Source organism: Oryx dammah, unplaced genomic scaffold (assembly GCF_014754425.2).
Source record: "Oryx dammah isolate SB20612 unplaced genomic scaffold, SCBI_Odam_1.1 HiC_scaffold_8, whole genome shotgun sequence".
Lineage (NCBI taxonomy): Eukaryota > Metazoa > Chordata > Mammalia > Artiodactyla > Bovidae > Oryx > Oryx dammah.
In genome coordinates, this window is record NW_024070192.1 from 28,073,534 (window position 1) to 28,095,227 (window position 21,694).

At 58.6% G+C, this 21,694-nt stretch overlaps 1 protein-coding gene across 2 annotated transcripts; it reads right to left on the reverse strand.

The window, feature by feature from the left end:
* Positions 1-9: 9 nt before the first annotated feature.
* Positions 10-21,235, reverse strand: LOC120867402 (GRB2 related adaptor protein). 2 transcript variants are annotated; one of them, XM_040245842.1, is made up of 5 exons: positions 21,066-21,235; positions 15,025-15,122; positions 10,436-10,558; positions 2,922-3,090; positions 10-1,145 (listed from the first exon to the last, which is right to left on the reverse strand). In XM_040245842.1, exons 1-5 carry the CDS (start codon positions 21,141-21,143, stop codon positions 960-962), a joined length of 654 nt encoding a protein of 217 aa, XP_040101776.1. In that variant the 5' UTR covers positions 21,144-21,235; the 3' UTR covers positions 10-959. The 2 variants fall into 2 exon arrangements, with proteins under 2 accessions (XP_040101776.1, XP_040101777.1); XM_040245843.1 differs by lacking the exon at positions 10,436-10,558.
* Positions 21,236-21,694: the final 459 nt, after the last annotated feature.

The window sequence follows — 21,694 nt, forward strand, 5'->3', positions numbered from 1 at the left end:
CGGACATCCTTATATTCTTTTACTGTATTTATTTGAGTTCACGGGCCCAGGTCATGAGCAGCGAATTCACCAGAGCTCAGGCCTCTGAGTGTCCCGGGTTGTATGGCGGCGCCATCCCCATAGACACCCAGCCTCTCCTTAAGCCAGGCCCACCGAGGCTGCCCGCATCCTGGATGCTGCTGGACCTCAAAGCCCAGCTCCTGCCCCAGCTCCCCACCTGGTCTGCAGTGACCCCTGCTTCCTGAAGCCCTGGTCTGGGCAGAACCTGGGCCTCAACAAATATGGCAGATACAGCTGTGTCTTCTAGGGGGCCATGTCCAGGGCTGCCCCCTTGGAGTGCATCCGTCCCATGGGGCCGGTGGCAAGGAGCAGCTGCCTCCATTCCTCCCACCCCTGCCCTCCTTCCTCGGGACCTTGCCTCTGCCCTGCCCTCCTCACTAAGTGTCTGCAGTGGACAGGGGTGTTGGAGGCCTGTGGATCCCAGAGTCTTCAAAGGACAGCTGAGAAGTCGCTTTCCACCAGGGTCTGTCCAGCAAGTCCAGGTCACCAGTACACAGGGCCCTAGCCCCCTCCCCAGTAGCCAGCCCTTGGGGCTTTGAATGGAGGGACAGGCAGGCCCAGCCTGTGGTTCCTTGGCTTCAGCCCCCAGTGGGTGGAGCCCGAGTCTTCAGCCCTCCTGGGGCAGGGCATTGGTGTTTGGAGCGGACAGGCCGTGCTGGCCACCCTGTGATGTCAGAGGCCAGTGGAGGCCCTGGAGCCCCCAGACTGGTGGGCACTGCATGTGGCAGTGGTTCCGGGGCACTGGGCCCATCCCAGTTAGCATGAAGCTCCAAAGGCCAGCCAGATAGTCAAGATGCCCATGCTCCTGTCCAAAGCCCTGGGTTGGGGGCGCCAGTGTCCTCTCTCCACATGCCTGGTGAACGGCGGATCCACTGACTCAGCCCCTGGGCCCACTCCAGTCACAGGTGCACCGGCTGGACGTAGCTCCGCGGGAAGAAGCCGATCCGCCCGGAGAGCCGGCCCCGCCACCAGCAGGGGTCAAGGCGCTCCAGGACCTCAATGATGTCACCTCGACGGAAGCTGAGCTGGGAGGGATCCTGGGCCGAGAAGTCAAACTGGGCCTGGGCAAAGCAGGCCCGGGGCGGCTGCGAGGGAGGAGACGGTCAGTGGGCCTTCAGGAGCCCCCAGCTGGGCTGTCCCCACGGAATCCCCAAGAGGAGGCAGAGTTGGGATTGAACCCAGCTCTGTGTCCAGGTTCAGATGACAGCTATCCCGCCACCCCACCCCGCCACGGGCCTCCCACTGCCCGCTCCCTGGACATCTGCAGCACAGACCCTGCATCTCCACAGGGTCTGTCCTGGCAGCCCAGCTGGGACCACATGGCCAGCAATCAAGGGACCAAGTCCTGGGCCTCAGCATGGGACTTTGGTTAGATACCTGTGCGTCTTGGGGGCTCTCTCCTGAGCTTTTGACTCCAGGCCCCAGACCTACGGGAACAGGCCTTTAAACTGTAAAGTGATGTGTGGCTAGGAGCAGTCTGCTGGTGTTGCCTTTGGCCAGGGTTTGAGGCAAAGGATGTTACTTTGCACACTTTCGTCTTTCAGGCTGGGCTCTAGTCCCACCTATGCCCCAGTGGCCGTAGGTAAGTCCCTGATCTCTGTGGGACTTGGTTGTCCCTTGCGAATGGCTGCTGGATGAGAGCTCCCCCCGAGGCACGTCAGCCCGGCGCCATAATGATCACACCCAGCACCCTGGACCTGCCTGCCCACCAGGCACTCTGCTCCCAGCCTGCAGAATCTGATCTGGGCGGGCGATAGGATCATGGACAGGCTGTAATTAGCGGTTCTCTGCCCAGGACAGAGGAGACAGCCTGGGTCCCAGGGGCCGGGCCTGCTCGGCAGTCACCTCGCAAGGTGGGTGACCTCAGAGCCAGACGGTGGGTGTGGGAGAGCCCTCTGGGAGCCCCCAGCTCCCTCGTGGCCCCCTCACACTTTCCAAGGGCAGAGCTGGCCTGGGCAGTAGACCCACTGGGGGAACCATCCCTGAGACTGAGCTCTGAGTGGGCCAGGCACTAAATGTGGTGATGGGAGGAGGGTGCATAAGGCGGGGGAGGGGGGTCCTCTGAAAACACTGTTTACTCTCCTATCAGCTCCCAGGGCTCATCCTACTGGCCCCAGGGGAAACTGAGGCCCAGGGGAGGGATGAACTGGCCCTAAGATCACACCTGGCTAGGAGTGGGGGTTGGGGGGCCTAGGAACAGGCAGGACTGGAGCAACAGCCTGCAGCCCCCTCTCCCTCCCCCACAGAACCCAAGTTCACGAGGCTGTGCAGGGTCCCGACCTCTAGCCCCAGGCCTTGCTGACACCCCATCCCAAGGAAAACAGTATGTCAGGTCTAATAACCCCACTAGCTGGTTTCATCACCCTAATGAGACCGAGATCAGGTCCCAGGGCCACTTGATGAAAGAGCCGGCTGGCAAATTGCTGTTATTGTGAGAACAAGGGGTGGCTAGACCCCCTCCACCAGGCCAGGACCTGGCCCATGGGCACCCTCTGCCTCACCTCCCAACCCTAGGCCAGCTGCTGGCAAGCAGAAGCCAGTGCTGACCCCATCCGGCAGGCGGCCTGGGACGAGTCCCGTTGCTCCCTGCACCTCTGCTTCCTACCTGTGAGGTGCAGGCTCCCAGGAGGCTCAGCAGGTGGCATACCTTCACTCACTCAACACACAACTACTGGACACCTACTATGTGCCACGCACAGCTTCTGGCTGAGAATAAGCCAGGCTCTGCTTGCCCGGCAGTTTCTACCCGCCCTTCCCGCCTCCCCCTGCCCCCCAACTCCTCTTGCCTCACAGCAACCCCCAGAACAGAACTGGAGAAGCTGTGCTAGACCCTTCTCCTGCCAACCCCCAACCCCACCCACCTTGGGCAGGGGCTCCTCGTCCTGCAGGAAGACCTGCCGCTTCTTGGCGATGGTGGTGGTCCGGTAGAAGGCGACCAGCTCGTTAAGAGAGTTGAACTTCTCCTCCCACAGGTAGTACTTACCTGAGGGGTCACGTAGCACCTTGAAGTGCTGAACCTGGTCCCCGTAGCTGGGGGAGAGGCCATCTCAGACAGCTGCTCGGATGGGCCCTCCCCCTGCCCCCTGGAACCTGGCCTTTTCCTCTCCGGGTGAGGACCGAGTCAGGAGGAGACAAGGTGGGGAAGGGGTCCCAGGCCCCACCAACAGGCTCCATGCAAGGCACAGGGAATCTCCTGGCCGTGGAGTGTGGAGTTAAGGATGTGGAGCCTGGATCAGGACACTTTTTGCTCTGTGACCTTAGGCAAATCACCTACTTTCTCTGAACCTCAGTTTCCTCATAGTAACACCTCCCTTCTGGGTGAGTGCTCATTTATTGGCAATATTGCATGGTTCCTCTGAGAGAGGTGAGTTGACAGCACCTCTTCTCTCCAACGTCCCCTCAGCCTTAACTCTCTTTTCCCTCCCCGACCTCATCCCCTCCCAGCTCTCACAGTCCCTTGAGGGTCGAGTCCTAAGACCATCTCGACTTAGACCAACGCCTGCCAGTGTGCAAGAGGCTCAGGCTGTGGGATGCTTCCTGTCCACCCCCACCCCCCTTAAGAACCTCCCATGGCTCCCCACGGCCCTCGGCCCTCGGGATAAAATCCTAAAACCTTGATCTCAAGGTCTGGCTCTGATGACCTGTCCAGCCTCAATTTTCTTCAAATACACTCTGATGTGATCAACGTACCCCTTTCTCTTCTCCCTCCCTTTACCCAGCCTTGCATCCCAACTGCACTATATCCCACCCCTCTGCCCAGCACCTTCCAGCTGAAGGGATGGCTTGCCTCTTCCAGACTGGCCACAGGGCAGAGGGATATGCCGGTCCCTCCCCGTGCTCGGTCTATCCCACGCCAGGAGGGGCCGCACATGCCTGGGCAGCCTGAGCTCTTGCAGTGCTGCCGTCCAAGTGCTTCGACGGCCTGGACCAGAGCTTGGCGTCCATCCCCCAGCTGCCTATCCCTGTCTGAGCTCACTTCCTCCACCTGTCAGCCCCAGGCCTGGCGTGCTGCCTTGTTAAAGGTAAGATGTGAGATTTAAGAGAGATTTGTTCCAGGTAAATACCTTCCGTTCTGTGTCTCTGGGCCTGGGGGAGGGGGAATCCTCCCACCCCGCCCAAGGCAAGGATCCCAACCACGCATAACCTCTCTCTCCACTTTCAAGCATGCCTCCAGGCCTCTGCTACATTATTTCTTCCAAATTCTTCTTCAGTCAAACTCTTATTCATGCTTCAAAGCCTGGGTAACATGGCCCAAGCTCTGTGAGCTGCCTCAGATGCCCTCCGTCAGAGTCAGGGGACTCCTTGTCTTCCCCAGCCCTGTGCAGCCTGCCTGCAACCCGCTGCTCACAGATACCCAAAGGCAGGAAGGCAGGAGTCGGCCCAGGCATAGCCCAGTTGAGAGAGGATCTGGTCAGGGGCACTGTGGGGCAGCCCAGGGCATCCATGCTCACTGGCTGTTTCACTCCCAGACCCCGCTGACATCCCCCAACCCCCGCTGGCTCTGAGCTGTAGTCCCAGCCCCTCTAACACACGTCACTCTCAGGGCAGCCAGCTGCACCTACAGAACTGAGGCCAGAAAATGCTGGAGGCTCTGTGACCAGCCGGAGCCATCACCCCGGCAAGAGACAAAGCCGCTCGTGTGCCGTCAGCAAGCATTGTTCCCAGGTGACTAAGCACCTGTGCTGTCGGCTGTAAGACATGTGTGTCCACGTCCCAGGATGGGAGGAGGGCAGGCGGGCAGGCAGGTACCTCTCTCCTGTCCGGCCTGCTGCAGCCTCGGTTCTTGACTCCCTTGTACCCTGTCCCGGAGAACCTGGGGTTCTCCCAGCCCCTGGACTGTGGCCGTGGTGCTGGGGACGCAGAGGCCCTAATTCAGTGCCATCTCTGAAGAAGAGCTGGGGATGTATTCAGCAGCTGTCCTCCGGGTGAGGGGCGGAGGAGGGTGTAGGGATTTTGAGGAGACCTCAGCTCCAAGTGAGCACAGTTTTGAACACTCTGGTGTTTGAAGGTTATCTTCAGTCACCTGGGCGTCACCCAGAATGGAGCATTTCCCTGATCATACCCAGGGGAGGGGCGAGGCCTGGGAGGGGGCAAAGGACCCAGAAGTTCTAGAACCTTATTGTTGTTCAATTGCTAAGTCGAGTCCAGCTCTTTGTGACCTTGGGGACTGCAGTGTGCCAGGCTCCTCTGTCCTCTACTGTCTCCCAGAGTTTGCTCCAATTCATCAGTCTGACAACTGGCGGATTCTCAAACCTGGGAAGCTCTCGTGGTCCAGTCCCCAGCCTGTGCATGGCTCAAGATGGGATAGCAGGGCCCAAAGGGGAGAGGAGCCCGCCCACGGCTGGGGGCAGCTGGTCTGCTGTGTCTGTGAGCAGGCGTGACCCTCCTCTGAGCCAGCCCCTGGCCTAACGAGTGACCGGCCCTCTTCCATGTGACAGGGCTGAGGACCCAGCACCTGGGCAGGCTCTCTCTCCCTGCCATCCTGTCTCCTACCTCCCCAGGCCCGAGTCTAAGTCCAGGTGGCCCCAGAGCTAGCAGGGGTGACCCTGCTGGGTGAGCCCTCCCGAGCTGGAGGGGGCACCAAGCCTGGGGTATGTGTGTGATGTCTGGGCCTGCGTGTGCCAGTGTCTCTCCATCACACCTGGATGTGTGCGTGTCTCCTTCTGCTCTGGGAGGCCGGCCATGTGCATCCGTCTCTGAGCAGCCATGGGTGTATGTATCCCTGTTTGTGACCCCCACGCCCACCTACCCAGGGGGGTGAGGGCTGGGCCGGGCCCCTGGGCTCTCAGGAAGGTCTAAAGGATGAAGTCAGGCCTGATGCTAACTGCCGCTGGTCCTGCCCAGCAGGTTTTTCTGGCCTGGTGGCGGCATTAGCCAGGGTGACAGTAGCCCAGGGTGGATAAACGAGGCAGGGGTACGGTGTCAGGGTCCCCAGGACCCCCCAGTCAGGGCTTGGAGGCCAGGTCGGTGGCCTGGTGGATGCCAGGTTGCTGACTGCCTACTGGGTGATTTCTGATACGGCATGGCCCTTGTGTAGACTCAGTCTTCCCATCTGTGAAAAAGGAGGGGGTGGATGACTTGTTCTACAGCAGATGTGAGATAGAATCAAACTGACCTTGGGAAGGGAGTGGAGAGAGAACCCCCAACACCAGGTTTTCAGCCTCAGGGAAGGAGAGCGGAAGGGCAGACCTGGTCTTTCCAGGTCATGGGGGTGTCAATGGGCACTAGTTCTGCTGTTTCTGGCTGTGTGACCTCAGGCAAGTTACTGCCTGTTTCTGAGCCTTTGTTTCTTCACTTGCACACCAGGCTTCTGGGGTCACTTCCTCCCTGTCTTTGCCTGCATAAAACTATGCCTTCCTCCGATTCTTTGCATCATTTTCCAAGAGCCTTTTTCATCTTCCAAGATTTTATATAATTTACTAATTGTTTAATAAATTATACATACACATCTCCTCATACATACATGTATAAAATTATCAGTCGCCCCAGTGGAACCTGAGCCTAAAGGACAGGGAGCTTTGTTCAATTGTTGGCAGCTGAGTCCCTGAAACTGGGCACGGGACCTGGTGCACAGTAGGGGCTCAGCAACCAGAGGAGCAGAGCAAACAGGTTGGGACCCCAGGCACCTGAGCCTGAAAAGAAGCAAGCATCTTCCTAGTCTCACTGGGGAACAAACTGCTTCCAACCAAGGAGCCCACCGCAGCCTGTATCAGAGTGGGGGCAAAAGTTACACAGCCAGGCCGTGCACCCCTGCCCTGGCCCGCAGGCTGCCAGCTCAGACATGCTCCCGGAGGTGGGGGTGGGGGGTGACCGCCCTCTGTAAACTTGTAAAGGGCACCCAGCCGTGGCCACCGTCGCTCCGGGAGGCAGTGCAAGGCCCGTAAACCCCACCTCTGACAGCTTTATGAGGCTTGGCGAGAGCGGGTGGGAGATGCCACTCGTGTAGGATCAGAGGTCCCGGGAGCCCTGCCAGTGAGGTGGAAACGCTCTTGCACATGCATCCGTGTAATCATCACCCAGAAGGGTGGCTGTGGGTCACTGGACTTCACGACGTCCTGGCTACTGTCTCCACGATGGAGATAAGGACGTCACAGCCGAGGAGGATGGGATCTGCTGAGGTTACACAGGGAAGAGCTGGGCTGCTCACCCCCACATGGCCACTGGCCTTTCTCTAACAGCCTGGGGCCATGGGGCTGGGGCCAGGAGGCCCTGTGTGGTCCTAGGAGAGTTGACATGGCAATGACAACTATAGCTGGCTTTTGGGATTGTTGTTGTTCGTCGCTAAGTCATATCTGACTCTCTGCGACCCCATGGACAGTAGCCCACCAGGCTTCTCTGTCGGTGGAATTTCCCAGGCAAGAACACTGGAGTGGGTTGCCATTTCCTTCTCCAGGGGATCTTCCCCACCCAGTGATCGAGCCCGTGCCTTCTGCACTGGCAGGCGGGTTCTTTACTGCTGAGCCACTGGGGAAGCCAACACTTGGGGAGAGCTTGCTGGCACTCAGCCCCTTACATCGATGTTCATCTCACAGACGAGGAAACAGACCGGGTACCTTGCCCAGGGTTACTCAGCTGATATTCTTGCTCAAAAGCCACTCTCCTAGCACAGATGCCCTGAGTCTGTTTCCTGCTCTGAGGTCTGCCTGGTGGTCCTCCAAGGGCCCTGAAAGGCCACCTGACAGAGCATGGACCAGAGTAGGGGCAGGACCCAGGATCCTGGCCCTGGGGGATGCAACTGAGGCTGGAGGGCGCCACCTTGTGGTGCCGTGTACACACCACAACCCGGGCACCCAGGGTTCTGGCTCTGAGCTAGGGGAGATGCTTGGGCAGGATGCCTGGGGTGGAGCAGGGGGGACAGTGTGTGTGCAGGGATTTCTCTGAGGGACACTCCAGGCCCCTTTCCCAGACAGCACTGGTGCTGGCTCCCTAAAACTGTCCATCCCCCTCCTTCTCAAAGAGACAAACTGCTCTCCAAGCCCACCTTCTCCGCCCCACCCGTGGGTCTTTACACTTGCTGTTCCCTGGGCCTGGCATCCCCTCTCCTTTTCGTGCACCAAACTCCTACTCATGCCTCAGGGCCCAGCTCAGATGTCATCTCCTCCAGCCTGTGGAATGTCTGCTGCCATCGAACTTCCCTCGATCAGGCATCGTGGAGACCCCAGTCCCTCACTCCCCGAGGGACTCCTCCCCTGTCCTACACACACACACCCCAAAGGCTGAGCTGGCTGGCCTGACCCCGTGCCTGGGGTGGCAGGTCTGCATGCCCAGGGAGGCTCCAGGAGAGGGCAGGGTGCCAGGGCACCCACGGCGGAAGTTCAGGCCATGGGATCCACTCTCAAGGGAAAGGGAGGTGGGTAGAAGCTCAGTTCAGCCTGCAGAGGTAGCCAAAGAAGGCCCCTGTGCCCTCCTTAGCGGTGACCTTGGAGCTGATTCCTGGAGCGAGGCCAGACCACCCCGCCTGGCAGGCGCCTTTCCCAGGAGATACCGGGCCCTGGGAGCTGGCACAGGGAAAACTGCCACTTCCTGTTCCTCGGGGGACCCACTGGCCTCAGGGGCTGGGCTGTGGAGGGAGGGGCAAGCCAGGGGACTCCAGACGCTCAGGGCCAAGAACTGGGGTCTCACCACCCCTGAGGCTCAGAGAGGAGGAGAGCCATTGCCTTGGATCAGGAGCTCAGCCTGTTCCCAGGGGAAACGGAAGTGAGAAAAGCCAAGGCTGGTGACAAAGCTTGGAGAGGGGCGGGTGACGGCTATGACCCCTGATGTGGGACCAACATCCCCAGCAGCCCTCCTGACCTCGACTAGGAGAAGCCACCTGCTCCAGTGTGCCAACTGCACATCACCACAAGCTCTGTACAGAACAGATAGGAAAGGCCTCCCCTGGGGCACATTTCTGCAAACAGGAGCCTCATGGCCGGCCTGCTGGGAGACATGAGCTCTTCCCTCCTCTGAGCCTGGTGCCCCATCAGAAGCCATCAAAGCCATCCTATGTACGTTTATCCTTTGGAAAATCAGCCAGCCGTTGGCTGTGACACATCCAAGTCCTAGAAGACTGGTGCCATCTAGCACACTGAGGCCACACTGCCCACGTCCACCCACCCATCCCATCCAGCTACGTGCCCAGTGCCCTCAGCAACCCTGATGGTGGTATTGTTGGTGGTCCCCAGTTCACGGGCACATGCCACCTCCCTGACCCTCTAGCCCCATCCCAGTGCTAATACCAGAGGCTCCACCTGGCTCTTTCCAGGCCCCACCTTGATCCCAGCCATCCTCCTCCTCGGTAGCCCAAGGGATCCACTTTCTTCCCCTAGTGGGGATGCTCCCTGGGGGCCTGTTGCTCTGGGGGAACCCGCCCCCTGGTTGGGACCTATCAGGCCATTCTCTCTGGCTTTGACACCCCTCCCCGCACTGGCTTTGCCCAGTCACCCCAGGGGCTTTCCATTTGCTGTTCCCTCTGCCTGGAAGCTTTCCCCCCAGTCCTCACTCCCGGGGCCCCGGACAGCCTGCACTGCAGCTGCAGATCTCTGCTCAAACCTGAGGCCATCAGCCCCTGCCACCTGGCTCCTGCTGTGTTCGTTTCTCTCCTTGTTCAAGGTCTGTCTCCCCGACTAAGACACAAACCCTGAAGGACAGCAACTTTGTTTTTTCCCTGTTGCTTCCTAAGTCCCTGACACTGCCTGGCACACTGCACACAACTCAGCGACTAGTCCTTGAATTGCTGCTCCCACATCCCCCTGTTTCAGGTGCAGAAGAGGCAGGACAGAGACAAGCGGGGCCCGACCCCCTCCCCGGTTCCTGCCCCTCCTTCCATCTGGACTCCTCATTGCCCCACTGTGACTTCTGGTTTCAGGTTCCGCTCTGCTCAGAGGCTGCCACCCTGCTTCAGTGGCAGCCACTATTCTAACGGCTCTCGATAGAATGACTCATTTGCTCCTCGCAATAACCCATTTTACACATGAGGAAACAGGTACAGAGAGGTTAAGTGACTTGCCCAAAGTCACACAGACAGGAAATGGCTGAGCTGGAATGTGAACCTAAGCACTCTGGCCCCAGGGTCCATCCTCTTGACTGCGTAGCACAAGGGGGACCCTGTCTAGAGCACACCCTGGACACCCACCCCGGGGGGCCTGCTGCTCTCCCCCTGCCGCCTTGTCATATCAGCTTCCCCTGGTGACTTGCTGCTCGTGGAACAATGGCAGACACTTTGGCCTGGCATGGGAGGACTCCCAGTCAGCCTCCAATCCTCACCGCCCAGGGCCACGCCCTGCAGTCGCCTCACCCCCAGACGGTCATCTGCTTCCAGGGGTCTGTCATTCCCTCCACGCTCCGAGGGCCTGTCCTTGCCCACCCTTCTCCACGTATTCGGGTCAGAACTCACTTCACAGAGACAGAGAACTCCCCTGGGGAGCTCTCGCTCTCCCGGATCAGGAAGGCTCCTGCATGGTTCCGCTTCATCAGAATCTCTTCCGCCAGCTGCCGGGAGATCCGGCCCGAGTACCACCTGCAGAGAGGGCAAGGTGAGGGCAGGGGCCGGCCACCCATCACAGCCAGGTCCTCCCAGCAGTCCTGGACACAGGAGGTGTGACTGCACACACTTTACAGACTATCAACCTAAGGCCCGGAGAGGCAGAAGTCATGTACCCAAGGTCACAGATGGTGGCAGACAGGAGCTGTACCTAGTCCCAGCATTCTGCCTCTCGAGCACAAGCCTTTGCCAACACACCAAGCAAACACACGGGGCTTCCCAGGTGGCGCTTGTAGTAAAGAACCCACCTGCCAACGCAGGAGACGCAAGAGTCTCGGGTTCGATCCCTGGGTTGGGGAGATCCCCTGGAGGAGGGCATGGCAACCCACTCCAGTATTCTCGCCTGGAGAATCCCATAGACAGGGCTTAGCAAGCTACAGTCCACGGGGTCACAAAGAGTCAGACACAACTGAGCGACTTAACATGCGCACAGACTCAGGCAAACACACACCTCAGTGAACTCTGACCCAGCCACCCAGACCTGGGCTTTTACATTTCCTATTGTAGGTTCTTAAAAGTGAAAAAACATTTTAAAGATGACCAGAGAGAAACGGGTTTCCCTGGTGGCTCAGATGGTAAAGAATCTGCCTATAATGCAAGAGACCCAGGTTCAATCCCTGGGTAGGGAAGATTCTCTGGAGAAGGAAATGGCAAACCACTCTAGTACTCTTGGTCTGGAGAATTCCATGGACAGAGAGAGCCTGGTGGGCTACAATCCATGGGATTGTGAACAGTCAAACACAATTTATTTTGTCTTTTTTTCAGTCAGACACAATTTAGCGAGTAAACCACCACCAAAGAGAAATATTGCTCTGGTGAGGAAGGGTCCCTCCCTGTACCCGTTTCACAGATGCACAGACTGAGGCCACCTGGACTTTTCCTCACAGGTTCAAGTCCCTCTTCCTTCTGACCAAACAGAACCGGGTATATAGAAGTTTCCTTGTAAATGCACCAGCCAGTCTGGCAGAGTCTGGCTCTTTGGGAATCACCTACCCTTAAAGGGCCCAGGTGATCTCCAGCTGACTCCCCAGCCCCAGGGTTTTAGTCCACTTTTGATGTTCACATGGGGAAACCAAAGCCCAGTGTGGCTGGACTCTCACCGTGAGACCTTGGCGCCCCGAGGCCACCAAGCCTCCCTTCCCTGAGCCGTTTCCCTTCTCCCCTTCCTGAGTCTGAGCGCCAGGGCGGATACGAGGCGGGAATTTCCTGTCATGTCAGGATGTTGACAGAGAACCCTGCAAGCCCAGCACAGGGGCTCAGGTGCAGGCAGACAGGGTCCTTCCTGCAGCCCCACCTGCCCCTCCCCTGCCTGCCACGTGTGAGTGCTGGCAGCTCCTCCGAGGGCTTTTTACTTATGTGCTCAGCCTGTGTGTGGGCGGGTTGGGCCCCCAACGTCTCAGGTGGTGACCAAGGGGAGCAGGACAGGCACCTTGCTCAGCTCATGGCGTTGGCTCCCTGGTTCCAGCCAGAAGGAGCAGTTCCAAGGCTCCTCCCCACCTTCCACCCCAAAATAAAATCCTGGTCCTGACATTGTGTTCTAGACGCCACTCCTGGGAGCCCATACCCCAAAAGTGAGCTTCTAGCCCACAACTGCCCCCATGCTAGGAGATGAGGAGGCCTGGGCCCATCTCACGGTGGGTTTTCCCGGAGTGGAGGCGGTGGAGGTGGTGGCCAAGGGTGGGCCTCCAGGCTGCCTCTGAGAGCTCAGCCTGGGTCTCTGGGAGTCCTGGAGGAACCTCCAGGCTGGAGGCTGAGCTGGGACATGGAGGGCCCGGGGCTTGGGGGTGCCTGGAACAGAGCTCCTCCGGGAAGCCCCCAGCAGGAACAGGTGTAGGTGCTGCCGCGGGGGGAGCAGGGGTCCAGTGGGGCCCCATGTGGGCGTTTCCCGAGCCTGGTGTCTCTGAAGAACCCACAAAACCCCACAGGAGGTGTCTGCGTGTGGGCGGCCGTCACCCTCAAAGGCTTTTGCAACCGCAGTCTTGAGGAGGCTGCCCAGCCCCCTCCTGGTCCTCAGTGGCTCAAAGGACAGGATGGGAGAAACCAGCCTCCCCATCCTGACACCCCCAGAACCCAGCTCACTCTTCACTTAGCCCCCATTTTACTGATGTGGAAACTGAGGCCCAAGAAGGAGCAGAGGTCCCCTCCCAAGATTTGCCTGGCAAATTTCCCCAACTCCGTCTTGGTGGGCACAGCCCAGGCCCACAGTACCTGAGGCAAACCTCCCTCCGTCTCTGACCCTGGACAGGCTACTCGTCTCTGTGCCACCGTCTCCTGGCCCACAAGACGGTGATGAGAGCACCCAGCTCGCAGAGCCCTTAGGAGGACAAGGGCACCGCCACCTGCGGGGGTTTACTGCCACTGCTCCAACATTTACCCACGCGGACCCCACCTCCCCCACCGTTAGCTGGTCTGCCCACACTCCTGGCAAACTTCTACTCTACCTCCCAGGCCCAGCAGACCATACACTCCTAGACCCCCACACGACTGGGTCAGACCCTCGATGGACCCTGCCCACGAGGCCCAGAGACCCTGGGCGTAGATGGCCTGCATCACACCTGCCCCAGGCTCCCTGGGCTGCAGGGTGGTGGCAGTGATCAGGGCTCCCCCGAGACCCCTGCCCTGCCACGTCCCCACACTGGAGCCCCAAGGGCTGAGTCAGTAGCTGGCTGGACTTTCCCCACTGCTATTTCAGAGCCAGGGCAAGGGTGAAGTTAGCCCAGAACGCACCTGGACCTGGCTTCAGTCAGGTGGGGGAAATGCCCTTGGTCCCTGATCTGTCCCAGGGACCCCAGGGCCATCAGACATGGAAGCTTCCACGGCTGCTACCCGCCCTGGTGGAGACTGGCTTCAACTACCATATTGCGCCAAAGGGCATGGCCCTGAAATCCATCAGCTTTTCTTTCCTTCTGAGTAAACCAAAGCCTCTACTTGGGTTTCTCAGCGGCCTCCAACCTCCTAGGCTTGCAGCCTTCGCTGGACCACAGCCTCCACCTAGAGGGTCCCACTTCCACTGTGTCTTTCACTGACCTGGCACTGGTTGGTGGCCCTGGCAGGTTCTCTCCATCTGTCTCCCTTTACAGAAGTCAAGGTCACACAGCCCAGAGACCTTGCAGGCCTGGAGTCCAGGCTACAGGATCTGTCGTGGGGTGGGAGTGCTTGGAGCCCAGACAGGGGAGCTAGGTGGGTAGAGGCCTTGCCCAACACAGGAAGCCGGAGGTGGTGGCAGCTTTGGAAAGAACTCGAAGACAGATAAAGAGGAAACAGCCTCCAGGCCCCACCCTGGCCCTGCACCTTGCTCTCCTTTCACCCCACAACCACACACATGTCACACCTCCCAGCCTGCCTCCTCTAGCCTGCCCAGCCCTGTCACCTGCCTCCGAATCAGATGCAGGACCCCCATTCACGCTGAAACCCATCCGTGGCTCCTCCCACCCTCCACCCAGCTCTGAGGCCCCGCTGGCAGCCCTACAGCCAGGGGTTCTCATTGCCTCTCTCCCAGGAATGCCCTTCTCTGACTCTACGCAGCTAACTCCTACACACATCCTTCAAAACCTCAGTTTGTCACCCCTTCCGAGAAGGCCTCCCTGGTTAGTTATCTCGATGCTGATTGCCTTCTCTTGTCATACTTTCTTTACCTCCTGTCTCTCCCTGGGACATGGTGCTCCGACCCGAGCATCTCATCACATGTCTCCAGCATCACCCGGGCCAGGTCCCTGGGGCCATAGCCAGTGTTTGGTGAATGACTGTGTCTCAAGGCTACTTCAGCCTTCACTCCACGCATATCCACTTTCACAGATTCTTGGCCACTTAGGCCTGTCCCGGAGCTGAGACTAGGGCATTCAACGTTGAAAGCCTGACCAGGGACTTCCCTGGGCCAGCAGGTCCCAGGCCTGGGGATGCCTGGGCCCCACACCTGACTCCTGCTCTGCCCTGTCCCAGCTCTGCTTGGCCAGTGTCCAGCTCCCCCCACTCCCCTGCTCCAATGGCAGGGCCCTCAGGGCTGCCTCCTTCCTGCCCCTCTCCTCCCTGGCCCCTCACCCCCACCCCTGCACAGGCTCCTAGGACCCCCCACGAGTGAAGCCTCGGCCCTCCTTGTACTGCAGACAGAGAAACAAGAACAGAGAGAGCCAGGGCCTGCCTGAGGCTGCGCTGCAGCTGGTGGGCCCACCGTTGAGCGCCCAGGCCCCGTCCTCTCCAGGGCCCGGTTGCTCTCTGGTGTCCCAGGTCCTCGATGTTGTGGCCTGGACTGGCCCAGACTACCACCACTTGGGACAAGTCATCACATCTCTGTCCGCCACTTCTGCTCAGGGTACAGACAGGGGGCTCCAGACGGATGGAGGGAGGCTGGGGTGAGGCCTTGCAGGTCACTCCATCTGGGCCAGGCTGGGAGGGGACATTTGGCAGCGGGGCAGGGGGCCTGTGGATGTGGGGGAGCTACTCACGGGTGGGGCTTGATGCGGATGTAGTTCTTAGGGACAAACCCCTCGGCGCCCCGCAGCTCGGCCTTGTACCAATTCTGGTCATCTTCCATGTTCAGGATCTGTGGGCAGGAGAGACATGGCTCCCGGTCACCCAGGAGTGTTGGCTTCCCTTGCCGAGGGGCCCCCTTCCCAGCCCCGGGGCCCGCTTCCCAGAGGAAGGCGAGGTCACCGGCCCCATCCAATGTGATTCCATGCTCTTCCCTGCCCCGTTTTTTTGGAGGGGGGCCGGGCTCTTCTTGAGTTGTGGCGGGACCCTCAGTGTTCCTCTCGAGTGCAGACGGGGATGTCGGGGAACTTCTTAGAGGAGGATTTGGTTGATGGGCTGAGCTCTTGGGGCTGGAGCTGGATATCCAAGTGCTGCCACCCAGACCCCCAGCACCCCATGGGGTTAGGGCAGACCCCGCGGCCCCTTGGTCCCTGAGTTGTGGCCCTGGGCCTGGGCCCACGGTACTGTTTGACACCTCTGCTGACCCAGGGGAGGGTGGGGCAGTCTGAGGAGCCCCTCCAAGTGGTGGTCACCTGGGGTCACCCTCATTTACAAACCCGCACTTCTGAAAGGGGTGACAGTTGGGTAGGGGGCTCAGACCCTGGGGAGCAGATGGGAGGTATTTGGGCTGAGACAAGGCTCGGGTCACAGGTTTCGCGTCGCCCTGCAGGTGGCCCAAGGGGAACTGAAACCCGAGTGTGGGTGGGAGCCGCTGTGGGTGGCGGCGGGACGCTGGGCTCCCTCCCCTGTTGCTGGGCTGGCTCGCCATGGCCACCTCTTCTCACCCCGGCTCCCAGGGTTGCTGTCATCAAAAGCTATTTTACAGAGGAGGGCGCAGGCCCAGAGAGGAGGTGAGCAGCACCCCCTCACTCTTCACGCCAGTCCCCCTTCATTCTGTCTCTGGACCCTGCCCAGGGGCCGTCTTCCCTGTCCGTCCTAGAGCAGGTTCACGTATCAGCTCCAACCCGGTGGGGATGCTTGGTTGAGACAAAAAATCAGACACAGATGAGCTGCCCAAGCAGAGGCCCCGTGGGAGCGAGGGCTGGGGCAGCAGCTCGTCTGACCGCCTGGCCCGCCGAGCCCCCTCCTTCCTGTCTCCACTGTCTGGGCCAGGCTAGCGTCCCCAGGGACAGCCGGAAGCAGGTGGCTGACTCAGGAAAACTTTTGCTAAAAACCAAACAACACAAAACAAATCTCCCCCCTCCGCCCCCCGCCACTCCAGCTTAATGGGAAAATCAGGGCTTATGGGACACAGATTCAGTGAAGGTTCCCGGGAGCCTTAGGCTCTAGATCAGTCTGCCTGCCTCTAACTCTCTCTGCAGCCTTGGCCTCAGTTTCTGCAACCATAACACAGATGCAGCCTACATGGCTTGTGGTGGTGTTTTGTGACCTTCAAAGTCCTGTGTAGACATGAGGCTGTAACACGTCTTGTCTATCCCAGTTTTGTTTGTTTTCCTGTCATCTCCACTCCAGGGAAAGACTCAGAAATGTTCTGATGGGTTGCGGTAGCTGAGGTCTTGCCGTCAACATTGCTCAGAGCCCCCAGACCCTCTGAGACACAGGAATTGCCAACCCTCCCTGGTGACGCTCCCACCTTGGCCTGCCCCCAGATTAGCCCCTTCTCCTGGGTGCTGTCCTGTGCCACTATCCCCTGGCCAGCGTGGTCACTGAGCACCTCCTGCAGGGCAGGCTCTGTGTCCAGCCCAGTGACACAGCAGGGAGCAGGAGATCACACTTTAGTGGGCAGAGGCAGAGGGAGAAACAGGAAACAGACAAATAAACAAGATAATTTAATGCAGTGGGGAGTGCTCACAAGATATACGTCAGGAAGACGTAGATGCCTGGTTGGGGCAGGGGATTGTCCACAGGGCTGGGAGAGTGGGCAAGAAAGGCATCTCTGAGGAGGTGACTGACATGTGAGCTGAGGCCTGAATTATAGGAAAGGCTGGACGTAAGATGTGGTGAATAGTGTCCATGGCCGAAGAAATAGCCAGTGTAAAGGCCTTGAGGTGGGAGCGAGCTGTCCTTAGAGCAGAAAGGAAAGCTGTGTGACTGCAGCTGAGGCAGGGGCCAGGCCGTGAGGTGCACAGGGAGGGCGAGAGCTGGACGTTAATGTACTCTGGTGGGAGTGAGGAGGCTGTTCAGATTTTTATTTTCAAAACCAAGAGAAGCGGGCTTCCCCTGTGGCTCAGTGGTAAAGAATCCACCTGCCAATGCAGGAGACTCAGGTTCGATCCCTGATCCAGGAAGATCCCATATGCCACAGAGCACCCCAACTATTGAGCCTGTGCCCTACAGCCCGCGAGCTGTAAGTACAGAAGCCCCCGTGCCCTAGAGCCTGTGCTCAGCAACCAGAGAAGCTGCAGCAATGCGAGGCCCAAGCACAGCAACCAGACAATAACCCCTGTTCTCACAACTAGAGAAAGCCCACGCAGCAACAAAGGCCCAGCACAGCCAATAAATAAATAAAATTATTTACAAAAACAAACAAGAGAAACCATTGAGGGCCACTGAGGGAAGGTCAGGCTCTGGGTTGTGGCTGTTGTGTGGAGACCAGGCTGTGGACTGGAGGGAGGGATGTGAGGAGCTGGGCCCAGGTGAGCAGCGATGGGGTCCTGGACTGGGGTGACTGAGATGTGGTCAGATTAGGGATGGTTTAGGGGGAACTGCTGACAGGCTGGCTCTGAGATGCAGAGAAAGCAGCCAAGACCACCCCAAGTTCTGGGCCTGGGTGCTGGTGGGCAGGTGTGGCTGCTGGGTGCGATGAAACAGCTGCGGGGGCAGGTGGGGAGCAGAGGGCTGGCTGTGTCCAACCTGGGGCACACCGGCCGTCCCTGTGGAGGTACTGAGGCCATGGGCGCCCTGAGTCTGGGTTCTGGGGGCCAGGCTGTCGATAAAGAGGTAGAGGTAAGCCAGCACCCGCATCTTTCCTCTAGCCAGGACAGCCAGGTACTGTGCACCCAAAGCAGCCTGCTCCTGGGAGGGGGCTATGCTTTAGGGAAGTGACATTTGGGGCTACTTGTCCAAAGGGTCATCTAAGAGCAGAGCTCTTAGACTGGAAGAACAGCATCCTGCCAGCTCCCAGGGCCTGGGATCTGCGTGTCCACTGGGTGCTCACAGCTGGTGCGCTGGAAACACGCTCGTGAATGGACAGCCTGCATGCTCAGTCACCAGATGGGCATTGGAGAGGGAGCAGGGCTGCCAGGCTGCAGGGCTGCAGGGCTGCGTGTCAAACTTTTGCAGTTACAGAAATCGGACTCCAGACCACGTGAGGTGAGGGAGGCACTTTGAGCGCAAGATTTTAGGGAGCTCCAAGGATGTCACTAATCAACGTAAATAGTATTTTAAAAGAATATGTTAAAAAATCAAAATCAATGCTAAAAATTTTCATGCTGTCAGTAGTTAATGATAATGTATCCATATCAGTCTATTAATGTAACAAATGAACCAAGTTGATACTTTAAAATGTTACCACAGGAGAGAGTGTGCATGGGCGAGAGTGGGCGTGTGATGTCAGATGCGACTCCCTCTGTACTATCTTCTTGATTTTTCTGTAAACCTCAAACTGTTCTAAAAATTAGACTGCTTAAAATTTAAAACAAAAAAAAATCCATCAAAACCTTAAATCAAGGCAGAATTTGACCTGGCACCTGCACCACCGTGAGGAAGGGCCCTGTTGCCAGGTCTGGCCCTGGAAGGCCCACTTGCTCATCCCTGTCCCTCAGGGAAAGGCAGGGGCATGAACAAGGAGGTGGGACTTGCTGATGGCCCGCTTCCCAGGACCAAGGACTAACTCCTCAGGATATTCTGGTGTTTTCTCCTAGGCACGAATCCGGTGCCTATAAGAGGCTTAGCTTTCCTTTTCCCACCTGCGGAATGTCAGTTTCCCGTCCCTAAAACTCAAATCTACTGAGCACGTGTGAGTTGGCTCTCTGTGTATATTCCTCTGTATTCTGCCTTTTTGCCACTTCACGTTGCCTCATGAGCATTTTTGCGTTGTTAAATGACCCCTCCCCAGATGGCGTTTTTAGGGATTGAGTGATATTTTATGCCATCGTGGAGCCCAGAGCTAGGCTGAATCCACACTGCAGACTCACTCACACCCCCACCCCCGCTGGACGCATCTCCTCCTTCACTCTCCTCCCCCGCCTCTTCTCGGCATGGTTGGGTCCTGCTCATCCTTCAGATCTCAGCTGAGGTGTCACTTCTTTTGAGAGACTGCCCAGACCGCCCCCACCCCAGTCTAAAGCTGTCCCCCTGCCCCTCCCACCCTCTGCATTCCATCTTCCCGGGTGATTGCTTCCATCCATCTGTCACCTCCTGGCATGACTCACCCTCCGGAATGTCAGGTTTGGGAGGACAGGGATTGGGCTTTGTCCACTGCCTGTGGCCTCAGCACTCAGAACAATGCTCCACAGGGCAGCAAGCGTTTGTTGCCTGAAAGAAGGAAAAGGCAGCCCCTCCCATGGCCTGTCATGCCTTGAGAGGTCCCCTCCTGGGTCTTGGCTAACATCTTAATCCCGCCTTCCTTCCTCTGACACCCTGTGTCTTGCTGAGGGCCTGCCCCGTGCCAGCACTGGTTTATGTCCCTGCCCTCAGGAGCCCGGGTTAGAAGCAAACACAGCAGGAGATGCCAGTGCTCTAGCCGGGGTTAGTGGGAACTCGGCCAGTCTCTGAGTAGGTAGTGAGCCCAGGCATCCAGGAGGGAAGGGGGTGTCATAGTTTTTACAGTGATTCCCTTGGGGGACCCCACAGATCCTTCCCCGCCACACTGCCCATCACAGGTCTCAGGTGAAAAGCACTGACCGACCACCCCATTCCAAATTCCTTGTGATTCCACTTTCTCCCAAGCCCCGGAGTCTGGAATTAGAGACCCAAACTCTCTCAGACTGGCTAACAAGGCCTGTGAGCCGGACCTAGATCTCAGAGTCTCCTGCACTGGCTGGTTGGTCCTGGTGCCAGCCTTCCCCGCCCTCAGGTAACCACACGTCCTCAGGTCAACACCCCCTGCCGGCCACCCAGGGGGCCCAGGGCCAGCATCCCAGCACAGGTAAGGGGGGACTTCCTCAAAATGATGTGGTTCTTCTTAGAGCTGTCAACTTCTTGCCCCAGCCCAGGTTCAGGGTTCACATTCGACCCCACACTGAGCAAGTCATGGTGCCTGGGGGCCTCTCTTAGTCACCTGCAAAATGGGGCCGCAGCAGTTTAGGCGGACGTTGGAGCACACTGCCGAGTTCAGACCTGGCTCCATACATGGTCAGCCTACGGGAGGTTCTGTCCCTTCTGAGGCCTGAAGCTTGGGGCGGCGTGGAGCAGGGCCCCGGCTCAGACTGGAAGGATGGCCGGTCTCATGCCCACCGGGCCGGCGTGGAGCCTGGGGCCCAGGGAGCTTCCTGAGCGGGACTTAATGGCAGCTCCAGTGCCCAAATCATGCCAGACACTCCCGAATCAGGACCCTGAGCTCCGCTTCCAGATGCGGGCATGTAAGCAGGGACACTTCCCGAGAGAGAGAGCCTGGAAATCCCTCTGCCCTGGAGGGTGTGTGCTCCTCACAGAGGTTCCACAAGGGGGTTGCGTAGCGTTGAGGCTCATCTCACCTGTGGGGAGGCCCATCTAGACCCTTAGTCACCGTTGTTTTATCCCCGATAGGTTAGTGTGTGTACTTAATTCCCAAGACCCTCTCTCTGTCTCGGTCTCTTTGCCTCTCTCTCTCTAACTCATTTCAAATTCTTTCCTGGGAAGCTGGGTGTTGAATCAGCCCCTGCCACTCACTACGCTGAATTCTCAGAATGGCTCCTAAAGGAGGGAGCACTAACTAACTCCCCATTTCTCAGATGGGAAAACTGAGGATCTGAGGCAGAAGGTGGCTTGTCCAGAGTCATGTAGCCAATGGCTGGAGAAGCTGGGCCTATCTTCCTCCAGAGACTAGACTCTATTAGAAGGGCCATCCGGGCCCTGATTTTAAGCACCCCCCCATACCACATAGGCACAGCTCGGCCAGCCCCGGCCACCCTACCTTGAGCGTGTCCCCCTTGTTGAAGGCCAGCTCGTCACTCTCCGTGGCCTGGAAGCTGTACAGGGCCACAGACTCCATACCGCTGTCCCCAAGCCCCGGCAGCTGGGCTGCTAGCAGGGCCGGCAGCTTCCTGCTTCCTCCACAGTCGAGGACCAGCTTCCTTTGTTTTGAGAGCGTGTTGTGCTTTTGAAGCTGAGACCGAGACTTCCCCTGACGGAGAAACAGGAAGCAGAGATGTCCCAGACAGGAGGTGTGAGCCACGGGCCCCTCTCAGACTCCAGGGCGTCTCCCAGCAGCCCTGGGAGTGGGTCCTCCTCCTGCACCCACCTTACAGATGATAAAACCGAGTCTCCAGAGCAGCAAGGATGCTGAACTTGTGGTCGCAGCCACTCCCACTCATTTACCAATCCATCCACCACAGTTTCTAAACTCTGATGCCCCACTATTGACCCGAAGCTCCTGGCCCAACCACCAGGGCCTTCTCTGTTACTCCTCCCCACCCCACCTCTCCAGACTCATTCTTTGTTACTCCCCTTTCCTCTGAACAAAACTGGACTGCAGCCACAGCAGGGGGAACACCTCACATGTCCAAGTGGCCCCCCAGCCTTTCCACACGCATGGCCTCTCTT

Bases quoted from the DNA above. Each gene is read 5' to 3' on its own strand.
- LOC120867402 (XM_040245842.1), bottom strand. From the start codon at position 21,143: ATGGAGTCTGTGGCCCTGTACAGCTTCCAGGCCACGGAGAGTGACGAG. The intron at 3,091-10,435 runs GTGAGTTCTGAC...CCTCTCCCCCAG, and splicing joins GAGTTCTCTGTCTCTGTGAA to CTACGGGGACCAGGTTCAGC. The intron at 1,146-2,921 runs GTGGGTGGGGTT...CCTCCCTCGCAG, and splicing joins ACGAGGAGCCCCTGCCCAAG to CCGCCCCGGGCCTGCTTTGC.